This window comes from Mesocricetus auratus, unplaced genomic scaffold (assembly GCF_017639785.1).
Source record: "Mesocricetus auratus isolate SY011 unplaced genomic scaffold, BCM_Maur_2.0 Super-Scaffold_100013, whole genome shotgun sequence".
Classification (NCBI taxonomy): Eukaryota; Metazoa; Chordata; class Mammalia; order Rodentia; family Cricetidae; genus Mesocricetus; species Mesocricetus auratus.
In genome coordinates, this window is record NW_024429196.1 from 57,178,316 (window position 1) to 57,192,350 (window position 14,035).

The 14,035-nt window shown below is 40.9% G+C and overlaps 1 protein-coding gene across 5 annotated transcripts in view; it reads left to right on the forward strand.

Annotated features, from left to right (window-relative positions):
- The window catches only part of Fars2 (phenylalanyl-tRNA synthetase 2, mitochondrial), a 402,667-nt gene that overhangs the window by 121,679 nt on the left and 266,953 nt on the right, over positions 1–14,035 (forward strand). The window contains exon 6 of one of the 5 annotated variants that reach the window (XM_040755836.1): positions 844–1,085. The exons of the other annotated variants lie outside the window; for them this stretch is intronic. Within the exon in view, the coding sequence (XP_040611770.1) occupies positions 844–1,070 (227 nt within the window). The 3' untranslated portion in view covers positions 1,071–1,085. Of the gene's footprint in view, positions 1–843; positions 1,086–14,035 lie in introns of those variants that run through there. 5 annotated transcript variants of the gene reach the window in all.

Here is a 14,035-nt window from a genome sequence, read left to right on the forward strand (position 1 = left end):
GCTGTACTAGTTATTGCCATTTATTTCATTAGTATTCCATTGTGTAGATACACTTCAGTCTGCTTACCCATTCAGTTTTTTGATGGATCTTTGGATTGCTCACAGTTTGAGGCAGTTAATTATGAAGCTGCTATAACTGTCTGTGTAAAAACCTTTGGGTAAAACATGATTCTGTGTTTGAGAAGAAATCCATGATAGACTATTCTCTAAGTGTCATTAACATCCAAATAATTGCCTAGTGTTCACATTTTTAATGCCTGTTGATTTTTTTCCTCTTCTTAGTATTCCATTAGTGCTGAGAAAAAACGTCTTCTGCTGTGGTTGTGGAGTTCTATACCGTGTCCTTTAATACTGTCAATTTTTCCTTATTTTTTTTTGGCACTGTTATTAGGTGCGTATATTTCTACATCTGGTATGTTTTGCAGAGGGCTTGTTCCTTTTATCCTTGTGAGATCTATGTTTTTATCTGTGACAATTCTTTCTTGAAGCTTATTTATATTAAAATATTGTATATCCCTCTTCCTTAATTACCCTTTTTATTGTTACATTTACATTGAAAACCTCATAATTCAGTGTGTATTTAATCCTTTCTACCTCTTTTCCCTTGGTGTGGAAATTTTTCTTTGGCATTTATACAGGCAGTGTCTGCTGGTGGTAAATTCCTTAGAATTGCTTTATCTGAGCCTATCTGAAGACAGAATTTCTGTCTCACCTGTTCCCACAGCTATTTCATCCCAAATAAACACACAGAAGCTTATATTAATTATAAACTTTTTGGCTAATGGCTCAGGTTTCTTATTGGCTAGCTCTCTCTTACATATTAACCCATTTCTATTATACTAGGTATTGCCATGAGGCTGGGGATTACTTTAAAACTCTGGAATGTTACTCCTTCTTCAGCTACACAGCATCTCCCTGGAAGGTCTCCCTGTATTCCTGGTCTGGTAGCCCTGCCTGTTCCTGCCTGGCTACTGGCCAATCAGCATTTATTCACCAACCAGCAAGAGAAACAGATATTCACAGCATACAGAAGAACACCCCCCATCACACACCTCCCTTCTTTATCATGAAGAATATTTTTATTGAACACAGACTTATGGATTGGTGGCTTTTTCCTTTCTGTTAGTAATTTAAAAAATGTTGTATTGTGCCTATGTCGTTAAAAAACGTAATAATTTCAAATGCCTAATAATCGTTTGTCCATCTCTACAGTGTTTTGTGTTATTTTTAAAGTCATTTTCAAGATTTTTATTTTTTTGCATTCTTGATTTCCAGAAGTGTGATTTTCATATTTTTAGATAGCTTTCTTTGAATTTACTTTACTACTCCTTTTTCCTCTTTATTCCTTCACAGAGATCCTTGTTTGAAAAATGAATTATTGTTATTTTTATATGTATGAGAGTTTTGCTTGTATTTGCTGTTAGTTCATCAGTTGCATGCCTGGTGTCTGCAGAGGCCAGAAGAGGGCGTCAGATTCCCTGGACCTGGAGTGAAAGATGGTTTGAAGACATGATATATGTTGATGCTGGGGATCAAATCTGGGTCCTCTGGATGAACTCTTAACTTCTGGGCCCTCTCCTCTCCATTCTCTCCTCCCCTCCCCTTTCTCCTCACCCTCTCCTTCCCTATCCCTTTCTTTCCTTTCCCCTCCTCTTTTCTTTCTCTTCTGTCCTTCAGATCTGGTTAACACCTGGATAACCTCATATCCACTGCCTGTGCCCTCTGTTATCTCACTTTTGCTGCGCTGGTCATCAAATAACTTTTTTCCATAACATTTTTGTTCCTCTGTAATTGATACTTGCTTGTGTTCCACAGTTTGTATTTTCTGCTGAGAATGCCTGAATTTTATTCTTAAAAAATGAATTGTTCTGTGAGCAAAATTATAACAGTCACCTTAAAGATGCTGCCTGATAATTTCAGCCCCTGGGGCATCTTGAGATGGAAACCTGTGTGGAATGGATCATGCCTTTCTACTTCTTTGCACTTGTTGTGTATTGTATGAGGGCACTATGAAGGGGAATTGTGTATAATCTTGTCTAGTTATAATCCTGTAGTGACAGTTGGGATTTCAATAGGTAAAGAACCTTGGGTGTGTTTCTGTGTACAGTGATTCATGTCTTAATGTCTTTGCAGTGCTGATCTGAGTACTTTGTATGGATCTATGTACTTTTCTAAGTCTGAAACCTGGGAAGGAGGCTCACATTCCAGGTCAGTCTGCTTGACATTTGCTGGACAGGTTTGAGCATGTGCTGCTCAGGCTTTTGACTAATACTTGGGATGAGAGTTTTCTACACATGTAGACTTAGAGCATCTGCTTCCTGACCCTCTGTGAGGATATTCTCTGTGCTACTCCTGTAAATCCTCAGCTCTTCATACAGACATAAATCTCTCCCAAATGTGCAGTGCCTGTGACACCTGTGGCTCTGCAGTTGGGAATCACCTTTAGGGCAAAAATAGCACAAATTACAAACAAATAAACAAACAAACAAAAAGCCAAGAAATGCTTGCTGTGCATCATATTGCCAGGTTTTGCCCATCCTTCATAATTTTCTGCTGGCTTGCTTCCCAGAGTCCTCCACTGGCTGTTTTGTTTACATGCCCAGAGCTTTTGTTTTTAATCTGGGCTAGCAGTATACTGAAGTGACCTGCAGGTGAGACAGTGCAGATGCTACAGGAGAAAGGACAGTTACATGATGCGAGCATGTGAGTACTATGGAAACATGTGGTTGTGTTGGTGCCGCTGCATATTTGGTCTGTCAGCATTGTTACTCGGGATTCAGGCTAGTGTGCTTCTGAGGCAGAGTAAGGTAAGACTGTCTGAGCTCCGTCTGGCTGCCACCACCCCATCCCATTCTTTGACCTCCCTGAAGCTCCTCCCTGCCCTGAGACTTGGCCCTCTTGCTGCCCTTCCACAAAGCCCACAGGTATATGTCAGTGTTGTGTGCAGTCATTTGTTTTTGTGTATTTTCAGACTGCCTGTTGAACCAGGTCTGTTCAAATATGACATAGTGTTCCTCCCTTTTTGAAACAGCCCTTGTTGCTTACTGTCATCTTCAGCCCCTAGCCTTGTTCTGCTTCATCTTTCTGGGGAGTGTAAAAATAGCTCAATGTGGTTCTCAGTTACCTGGTCGTATTATGGCTGAACATATTCTTATGTGTTTGTTTGACATTTATAGTTTTTCTCTTCATTTTCAACTGGGCTTTGTCTTCGCATTTTTTTCTAAACTGATTGACAGGCTTTTTACATTTATATCAGATATTATTCACTTGTTATTTGTATGTATTATTTCACAGGGTTGTGACTGTCCTCTCTTTTCAGTTGCTAGTTCATAAAAGTAATATTATATATATATATATACACACACATATATGAACTACATATGGTTCTCCCTTGAGTAGCTGTTATTTTCTTTATATCTCTATCATTCTTTAAAAATCCCTTCTACAACAGAACCTTCATTCAGTGGCTGATGGAAGAAGAGGCAGACTCCCATGACTAAACACTGAGCTGAACTCAAGAAAGCCAGTAACAGAGAGGGAGGACTGATGACCAAAGGGATTAAGAATGGGCTGGTTTAACCCCCAGAAATAGCTGACCTGACAAGGGTTAACTATTGAATCCCAGGCTGATTCCTGGGAATCCAGCATGGGACTGATCTAGACCCCCTGAATGGGGGTGTCAGTGAGGAGGCCTAGGTAATCTATTGAGCCTTGGGCAGTAGATCAGTATTTATCCCAGGTATACACATGGACTTTGGACTCCCATCCAACAATGTGAGATGCACACTCACTCTGAACTCTTGGGGGAGGGTCTAGGCCTTGCTTTGGTTGAAATGACAGACTATGGACACCCCCATGGAGGGCCTCACCCTCCCTGGGGAAATGAGGGGATATTTGGGGGGGGCGTTGGGGGGAGGGCACAGGAGGATGGGAGGGAAACGGAGAGGGACCTGGAACTGACTTGTGAAGCAACCTTGTTTCTAATCTAAATTTAAACTTAAAAATAAATAAATAAATAAATAAAAAGAATGTTAAAAATCCCTCCTACAGGAAATATGAGTGGGTGGAAGTTGATAAGCGCCATGTAGATCACCCCTCTGCTTCTCATGCTTAGCCCTGGTAGCTTTATGTCTCTCATGTTATTGTCATGTCATCCATATTCTCAACACTGGGATTCTAAATATTTAATTCTCTTTGGCATCCTCCTCTGTCTCATAGTATTTTGTCAGATTTGGTTCCACTCTCTGTGACAGTTTCTCCTGGCTGGGAAGGTATGTTTTAGGGTGCTCTTGCTCAATTTGGAAATGTAGCTTCAAGCTTGCCTGAGGTTTCCATTATGCCTTTTGCAGGGAATTGGATTTGTTTCCTACTAGAGTTTTTAGTTCTCCCTAATCCTGCTTCTAATCCTGTCACCCTCCAGTGTTTCTCTTGCTAGTGTAAAAGTGAAGGCTCCAACTCTGGCTTCGGAGTGGGGCATGTGCTGGCACCTGGGAGCGTTTTGCAGCATTTCTGCTGTGTACTGCATGCCCAGTGTTGACAGATGAGTTTCTGCACACTGTATGCTGGGGAAATGGAGAGAAGACCCATCTAGGACTCTTATTTTCATCACTTACAGTTGTGTATATTTGATGACTGTACCACATCATTGCCTCTCAGTTCCCTATTCACTTCCCATCCATGTTATCAAACTGATGAAGTAGACTGGAAAGTACCAAATAAGAAGTCTGTATATTTGGCCAGTTTAGATTGTTCTAATCTGTAATTTCATTCAACCATCTACTCCTTCTTTTTTCATGTTGCCCTGTGGTTTTGAAGCATTTTATGCTGTGGGAGGAGCATATTTCTCTGTCCTACTGATTTCATGCTCACCCTCTTGACTGCTTGGCCAAGGGGATATTAGCAGATATGATAGAAAGACAGGCTAGTGTTTTAATACTGCTGTAATAAGGGAACATTCCCTGTGCAGTTGGCTGGTTTTATAACAGTGAAAGGCTCATAGAGTTTTTTTAGTCCAACTGCCAACCCTAAAGCCCTGCCCCAGAGATGCCTGCTGGTTGTTACATGCCCTGAGAGTTTATACTGATTTGTTGTCTAATGTCATTACGGAGTGACGAAATGTACTTGGTGGTTGTATTGTGTGTTCATTTCAGCTGACCAAGGTCACGGAAAGTTCAGGAGACCTCACTCATTTTTTCCTCCAGGCATTTCTACCTCATTTTCTTTAGTTTAGTGGGAAAGATGGCTGAAGAGTGTGGGGTTTTCTATTTCCTTCTTACTATCCAGCAGCCACTTAAATAGTGTCTCGGTATGAGGTGTACTTTTGGGATGTGCACCACACAGTTAGCAGTGCAGTTTATCTGGAGAGTTGCCCCCTCAGGTGTTTTTACATGCTACTAATATGGAGATTGTGCTAGGTTTGGGATATGTATTTCTCAGAGACCAGTATACTAGGATCAGGGTACAATTAGGAGATGGTGGAACTTTGAAGAGATGGACTCTAGGGGATGTTTCTGGTCACTGTGGGCATGCCCTTGAAGAGGATGTTGGGCTTAGTCCTTTGCCAAGTGTCCCCCACCAGGACATACTGCCTCACCACAGGCCCAAGAGGCCACAGCGCCTACCAAACATGACTTCAAGCCGCCAAAATCAATCTTTCTTCTGTCCTATTTGAGTACATTAAGTCTTTAGTGATAGTGATAGAACATTGGATAGCACAGTGTTTCTGATATAATCCTCTTCAAGTTAAAGATCAGACATTTGAATTTAATCAGTCACAGGTAGAAGACTCAGAAATCACTACAATAGTTGCTTTCTGAGGGCACAGGTTCAGTTTTTGTTTTTGTTTACTGTGATATTCTGAGTTTCTAGGTCAGTGCTTATCTCATCGTTATTGCCTGTACACAAACCCAGAATGAATGGCAGGATCCATGAGAGGAGCCTCTTACCTTCATGGTAATTGATAGGGTCTTTGGTTTTCTTCTTCTTCTTTTTCTATGCTCACAGAAGCAGAATGGTGGGAAGGAAAGGGACCTGGTATTCCAGTGTGCCCTTAGCTTCTCTGTGTGATCCTGGCTAATAAAGATGGTTAGTGAGAGCACAAAGGCCTTGGTTTCAGGACAGGGGCCTGCTCTCTGGGCTGCAGGTCTTGGGCAAGTCATGTGAGTCTAAGTTTCTTCACTGAAAAATGAGTAGCCTAAGACAGTGTACCTAGAGTTCCTTTAAATTCTCCCTTTCTATGTGGTCTTCTAAATAACCCAGCATTTTTAAATGTCATCTGGGCCTCACATTTTGTTCTGTATTATCATGTGGAAAATTGCAGATCAGACCAGTTTGTTATATATGGTTGGTTAAGGAGGTTTCTTTTTCCCCTTTAAAGAAATCCTCAGAGATAAAACAAAATAGAAGAACTAGAATGCTCATATAATTGAATTGTATGTAAAGTATTTATGTAGTCCTTGCTTTATAGGATCTTGGCCATTCTGCAGGCAGGTGCGATCTGCTTCCAGTGGCTAAATTTTATTTTCTCCCCTGTAAAAAGGCAATTTTAGTGGTTTAAGAATTATTTATGATACTGTGAGTGTAAACACCATCTACTAAGATCTTTTCTTGTGTCTTTTTTTTCAAGATTCATTTCTGCAATTTAGGCTAGAAGCAACGATATCCTGAAATGGCATGTTATGCTTGTGGTGGAGAGGGATGTGAAGTATTGTCATCAGGCATGATTTTTGCTATGTTTTAAAATTATGACTTTTTAATTGGCATTTTATGATTTGGATATTATTAGGTGTTTCTACACATATGCAAGCACAGAGTGTTGTTTATTAGCTCTCAATGTGGGAATTGATGAGTTGAAAGCACTGTTTTACTTGACTCTAAGACATCTGAGTTATGAAAAGGTAACCCTAAGTGAAATGTGAGTACTGGGCTGTTCCCAAATCTACTATCCCAGGGAGCCTGTCACATATCTCCCTCCTACAATCTGCTCCAAATAAAAAGCCAAAACCCTTTCATGGGAGACACCTTAAGATGGAGAGTTAAAGAATGTGCTTTGCATTGGCTACTGAGGTTGACAGTAAACTAAGGGGAAGATAGAAATTCATTATGGGAAAGGAGTGATGGACTATGAGATACTCTTAAAATTTTACCTATATGTGTGCCCTTAGGGTAACAAGTGTTTGATATCAACACAGGCAATTTAGAAAACCTATTTAGCAGGTTGAATGTGGTACCTGTACAAGTACAACATTTGGGCTTTAAAAGGCATTAAGGAAAAGCTCTCAAAGTCTGTCATGCATGTCCAAAACTTCTGTCTGGACCCCTTCTCTGTTATCTTGTATTCATCTAGCTTTCTAGTGATCATCTGTGTGCCAGGCTCTGTGCTAGGTGCTGGGTACAGCACAGGGAAAGTATCTGCCTTTGAGATATAGACAGTCTGGGAGTGAGAATGATGAGGAAGCCACAGTGTCCATGGTTCCGTAGGAATAGTTGAGACAGAAAGTGGTTACTGGAGAGGTTGTATAAAGTCAGTTTTGTTGTATTTCCAGCTATGGGTGAGCAGCAAGGTTGAGTAAAGCAGGGAAAGGCAGTTGCACATGTTCTGGGGAACCTGCTAGGGTATATCCACAGACATGGTGAGTAAGTCAACGGGGTCAGTTCTTCATTTTTGTTTTGTAAAGAAAAATTTTATTTATTGTATGTGTATGGATTGGTGTTTTGCCTGCATAAATGTTTGAATGTCTGTGCACTGCATTCAATCATGGTGCCCATGGAGGTCAGAAGAGGCCATTGAATCATCTGAGTATGGAGTTAGAGGTGGCTGTGACTTGTTGTGCAGGTGCTCACTTAACCACTGAGTCATCTCTCTAGTGTTTGAAGGGCTTGGCATGCAAAACAAAGCCAATACATCTCATTCTACTGGTAGTAGCCATCCATTGAGAGAACTTAAGTAGAGAGACAATGAGCTGAGTTTGATGTTCCGAGTCTGGTCTTGCTATGGTGTGAGTATAACAACCCATTCACAGGGTAGGTGGCCAAGTTTTAAAGTCTAGAAATATACATGATATAATGGGTGAAAGTGACAATGGGCAGACAGGGAGACTAAGTGGCAGTGTCTTATAGGAGACAATGTAAATAGACAACAGTCTGAGCATGATGATGAATTACAGATTGAAGGATAATTTAGTTCCAGTTGTGACTTTTCCAAGAATGATGAACACAGAGTGCCTTTGAGCAGTGTAGAATCACATAAGTTCCACACCTCTTCTTCCTCAGTCTGTTTCATAAGTCACCCAAATGTACTAATGAGCACAGCATTTTTGTTTTTCTGAGGCATTGTTTTAGATGGGGTCATTGGAGACCAATTCCCACCCAAACTTCCTAAAGCAGCATGAAACTTAATTCCCATAGAGTTTTACTGAATCACACTGGCTGTGTGCTACATACAACCAGGGTGTACCCTGAGTGAAACACATGTTGTTCAGTTGGCTCCTCTCTCTTCCAGACTATCATTCTGACTCTCCTTGGACAGGCTCTCTTGGGTATGTCTGTCTGTTGGAGAGTTGCTGGTGGATGGGTAGTCTGTACTAGCTAGATAACACATATGCCCAAAGCTGATCTGAACATGTCTGTGTGCAGCTCTATTTCTTTAACTACTGGACTTTTTAATTGTGCAATTAAACTAAAACTGATCTAGCCTGCTGTGTGGCTGGTTGGCTGAGTACTGCAGGATTCTGTGCAATGGACTCCTTGTTAGTAGCACCCACTTTCTTCAGCAGTACACGGGTGATTCATGACACCATGGGGAGCAGTTCCATACCTTTTGGCAACATCTACATCTACAGTCTCCATCTCTGCAAGGTGTTTGAGGTCTTCGATGTTGTTGTTTTGTTCTCATATTCCTTCCTGGAAAGATTTGGGAAAGGCTTGGCTTCTCTGGTAATGACATAGTGTTCTGATCTGACTGTAGATTCTGTTAGAACTTCAAGCTTCCGAGGCCCTTGCTCACCTCTTTGTATGCCTATGTGGTTTGTTTGATTCTGAGCTTTTTGTGTATTTCCTGGAAGAGTTCGTATCAATTTACATATAAAAGTTTTATATTTTCGTCTCCTTTTTATCTCACCACTTCAGGTATATGGAAATAAATGAAAAAGTCATCAAATGTTGACTTCCAAGTCTTTATTACCCTAGACAGCTTCATTATGTTTGTAGAAATCTACTGTGCTTTGAAGGAATTAATCTAGCCTTGTTTGCAATCTGTATATGTTTACATAGAATGAACAAACATTGCATTCTGTTTCATGAAAATTCAATTATTCCTGTCTCTAGGAAACATGTTCTACTTAGTATTTAGTTCTCAAATACATCAGTATGATGATTCTTGAAGTGTCCTAAGAATTGGAAATTTGGAGCACATTGCTTGCTTTTTATAATTGGTGGAGAAATGGCTAGTTGCAGTTTCATTGGGGATCCTAATCTGCAACTGAAGTTATAGGGGCTTTTGTCTCAGTAGCATTGGGCTGGTATAAAATCCTAGATGCTTCTTAAGACTGATAGGTATTTAAGGATGATGTTCACATGGTTAATGTATTATTTTGGAATCTACTATGTTTACATATGCTTCATTTTTTAGTTTGTTCTGTGGACAAGGCATAGTGAGATTTGAAAATAGAAGTAGTCAGTGAGGGTCTTGACTGTTTCTTCTGCTTGTTTAGAACTGACTTACCCAACAAGGATTAGTTTAAATGCTGCTTTTCTTTTAAAATATGTGCAGGATTCTGTATTTGACCCTAGATGTATATTTTTATTTGCAGTGAAGTAATTATTTTGTAGACATTCCTACCATGTGGCACTTCCATATCTTATAGCTATATGATGGCTATTTTGCATTTTACTTCTACAAAGCTCCAACATCTGGAGGTAGGAGCCATACTTAATTCATAAGTAGTAGTTGTGACATTAAAATACATTGAAGAAAATAGGCTTAGGTGTTGAGGTTCAGAGACTGGGTGGGTGGGCTGGGAGTCACACACTGGTTGAGGGGAGTAGTGAGTTTGACTATGGATGCAATTTGCTTGGAGTCTTTAAGGAAAGAGCTAGGCATTAGTGACATGGACACCACCCTCCCTCCATCTTGCCTGTAGCTGCACTGTGGGCCTGGGAGCTCATGAGTATGCAGCACACCTGCTGTTCAGCACACCCAGAAGCACCCTGGGAATTCTTAGTGCTTGCCTGTCAAACTGTGCTGTGTTGTTTATTGTTTTGCTTTTGCACTATTCACAAAACATTTAAGAGAAGAGATCAGGTTTCTTTATTTCCTTGTCACTAAGTCTTCACACATGCCTAACCTTTAGTAGATTCTTAGTAGAAATTTATTGTGTAAGTGCATGGATGGATTCATTTTGGAACAAAGCTGCATTTGTGGACTGAAAGACAGATCATATGGAGCAGAGCTGGGAGATGGATATTGGTCAGGGGTATCCACAGTAGCTGAGGAGAGAAAGGGTGAGAGCTTGAATTACAGCCATGACAATGGAAAGTCAAAGGAGGAAATAGATTGCGGAGAGCTGGGGAAGTAGGCCTGGTGGAACACAGGCAGTGAGCAGCTGTTGTGAAGGGCCGAGGGAGCTGAGCAGTGGGAAACAGACCTCTGAACCTGTTTGATCATGGTATTCTCTGGATGCTTTCTAGGAGCCACAGGGAGTCTCCTCCTGTATTCTGATTGGAAGTCAGCTTAATTGTGGATTAACTGCCTTGGTTTGTAAAATAACCACCGAAGACTGTACTACGGAGTAAATTGTGGGACTCAAAGGCATAGTATGCTTAAATATTATTTACAGATTTCTTTATACACAGTTTTATATATTAATGCTATGAGGCAGTGACATCTATTGATATAGATATGTCTGGATGAAATGAGAAGCAGGAGATAAAGAGGAAATAAGAATAGTTAAATAATGAAGCTATTACAAGTTTGCAACAAAGAGACACATTTCTCTGTGTTGCTACAGAGAGACATATATTTGCCTTTCAGCTCCCCATAGTAAAGGGAAGAGGGAAACATTTCATGAATACTATCTATAGTGCCTGCAAGATAAAAATTCTTTCAGGGAAGACAGTGTTCTTGACACAGAAAGCTGAGGGAAATTGCCCCTTATCTGTGAGACAGAACATTTTATAATACAAGTGATGTGACGTTCAGAGCGTACTTCCCAACACTCCCCGACTTCTTACTAGAGTGCTGGGATTTGATTTTCTCTGTGTGACACATGATGGAATTAATTGTGAACTATCTCTATAACCCACATCTGCCATTCTTTGTTACTTGTCTGTTACCTTTGCCAGTCAGTTCTTGATATTGTGTGGCAGGTTGCTAGGTGCCTCAGGGAACCAAAGTGTATAAACCTTACCAGAGGAGCCCCACAGCCCTACTGGAAACACACACACACACACACACACACACACACACACACACACACACACACACACACACCTTATTACTTATATGTTATTACTTTGTATATCCTATGATTTATACAGGAAGATCCAGATTCTTTTGCTCACATACTTAGATTTGGGTTGTGTTTGTCCCATTTAGAATTAATGCATCTGTCATCCATTCCTTGGACTTGTGGACACGACTTTCTGTTGTCATTCCTAAATGCTAAGCTATCTACTAATCCTCATGTACTGATTACCCTTGCTTCATTTTAGCTGTTTGTACTGTTGTACAAACATAAAGGATTGTTTTTCTGAGGATGATCTAATGATGGTGATCTGCTATGCATGATGTTTGCCTTCTCACTGCTCATAGGCCCTTGTCAGTGTCCCAGAGTCTGCCATGCTCTGTCCCTGACTGCCAGATAGCATCACAAGCCTAGAATTCCCTTGGCATGTGGCATTCCCATGCACAGCAGTTTTGATTCACCTTCTTTGCCAGGATGGCTTCTGTGAGTCAGAGAACCCTGTGGGTCACCACCATACTGCCTCTCTAGCTTCTGTATGAGCATTAATGTTGAATGACAATTGTGATCATGTCTTTATGGTGTCTCTGATTCTAGCACCACTTTTCTATCACTGTAGTGCCAAAGGGGCAAGGGTCTTGTTGATTTTTCTCCTCTGATCCTCTCCCCTTTCCAACAGTGCCCAGAGTGTATGGTGCAAATGCAAGTGTTGCAATTGTTATTTTTAAGCAGTATCACTATTGCTAAGAGTTTCCCTTCTCCTAGTCATCAGAAATGTCTTGGGGACTGCTTATTTGTTACTTGTTCTTTACCCTGCAGATGGTTACCAAGCAGCTTTTTGATTCTTAAATCTTTGCAGAAGATTCCAAAAAGCTACTGCAAAGATGGCACAAACCTCTATTTATTGCCTTTCAAAATATATACACTTTTAATGCCAAGGGAGAATTTTTGAAGGTTGGGTATGTGTTAGTCTCCAGGGAGCCAGCAGGGAAGGCTAGACTGTGAGAGAGTTAGTTGAGTAATATCTGATGTAGCTTACTGAACAATTTCAAAGCAGAGTATTGGAGGGAATCTCAGGAATTCTAAGCAGCAGCATTGCAAAACTGAGAGTACAAGACTTTCATTTCGTTGACCCAAACTCAGGTGGTTTCTCCCATCCTTCACATTTGTTTTCAATTCCTTGATATTCCTTGTAGTCCTGCCTCTAATCATTTTTATAATAAAATTCTTTGGAGATCTATAAATTCCTCCTTTCTAATTTCATTGCTCTTAATTACAGGGCATTGACAGTACAAGGGTCTGAATATGGATTGAAGGAGGAGCATTCTGTTTAGCAGTTAGGAGTTGTGGACCCAGTTAAACCCACTAACACCTCTACAGCTGTACTGTGACCTTCGAGGGAGTTTTTGACAGCTTCACAGTCCGGTTCCTTAGTTACAAAATGAAACAATTAGAGGTGATATTTAGGATTGCTGTATCCTCAGATAGCAACTGCTTTCATGTCTCAAGCCTTGTTCATTCATTTAATGAGGATTGTTTTTATACCTACTATGTGCTAGGTACTCTCCCAGGTCCTTGAGATACATTAGAATGCAAACAAGTGAACTTTCTTTTCTTCTGTCTTATATTTTTGGAGCATTTGGAGGGCTTAATGATATTTTATTACATATTATTTTATATTCATATCATTTATGTTAAGTACTTTGTGAATGAAGGGATGCAGCTAGAGAGGAAATGGGTGGGCTAGTGAAAAAATAGGTATGCACCATTGAAAAGTGGCTAATGTAAGGATGGCCAAACATCCATGCACATCCCATGTAAGGACTGTCAGGCTTCATGTACACCCCGTGAAGGATGGCCAAGTGTCTATGGACACCCCATGTGAAGACTGTCAGGTATCTATGTATACCCCATGTAAGGATTGTGTTTTGTTTGGTGGAAGCCTTCTCAGACTAGCAGTTTTGTCTGGCATCTGCAGAAACTATGACTGAGGGGAGAGACGGAGTTTTGGGTTGAGTAACTGGCTTGGCTTCTGTGTGGCTACCCTTGTCCTCTGCCCATCCCATTATGTCCTCTGATCAGCTCCAGGGCACAGCTTGTACGTCTGTTCCTATGTCCAAATCCCATTGGCTCTCATACTTTTGGCTCTGTTCAGCCTGCCTCTGCCTTCTGCTCCTTGGAACTGTCTAGGTTTGGTGTTCTGTAATTATTTAGAATGTGGCCTGGAAAGCTTGGAAATGCATCATCAACTTGGTCAGAAGAAGGTTTGGGCAAGAACTTACTGTGCAGTAGTTAGAATACTGGAAGCTATATTGGGACCAGGTGTGCTGGGGACCTGGGTGTGCAGAAGCTGGTCTCCTACTCAGGGCTGAGTGGTGCTGCAGGCCAAGAAGAGGCCTGCTCTCTGGCTCCTTGGCCAGCCAGATCCAGGGCCTCTCTAACTGAACATTAATCCATAAATGGAAAGAACAAGAGGTGGTCAGCTCTTCCCACAGTTGCTAATGATAATGAATAATTAAGAACATAAAACCAGAACTCTGTTTTCTACCTAGCAATCAGACCCTGAGTCCTCAGTT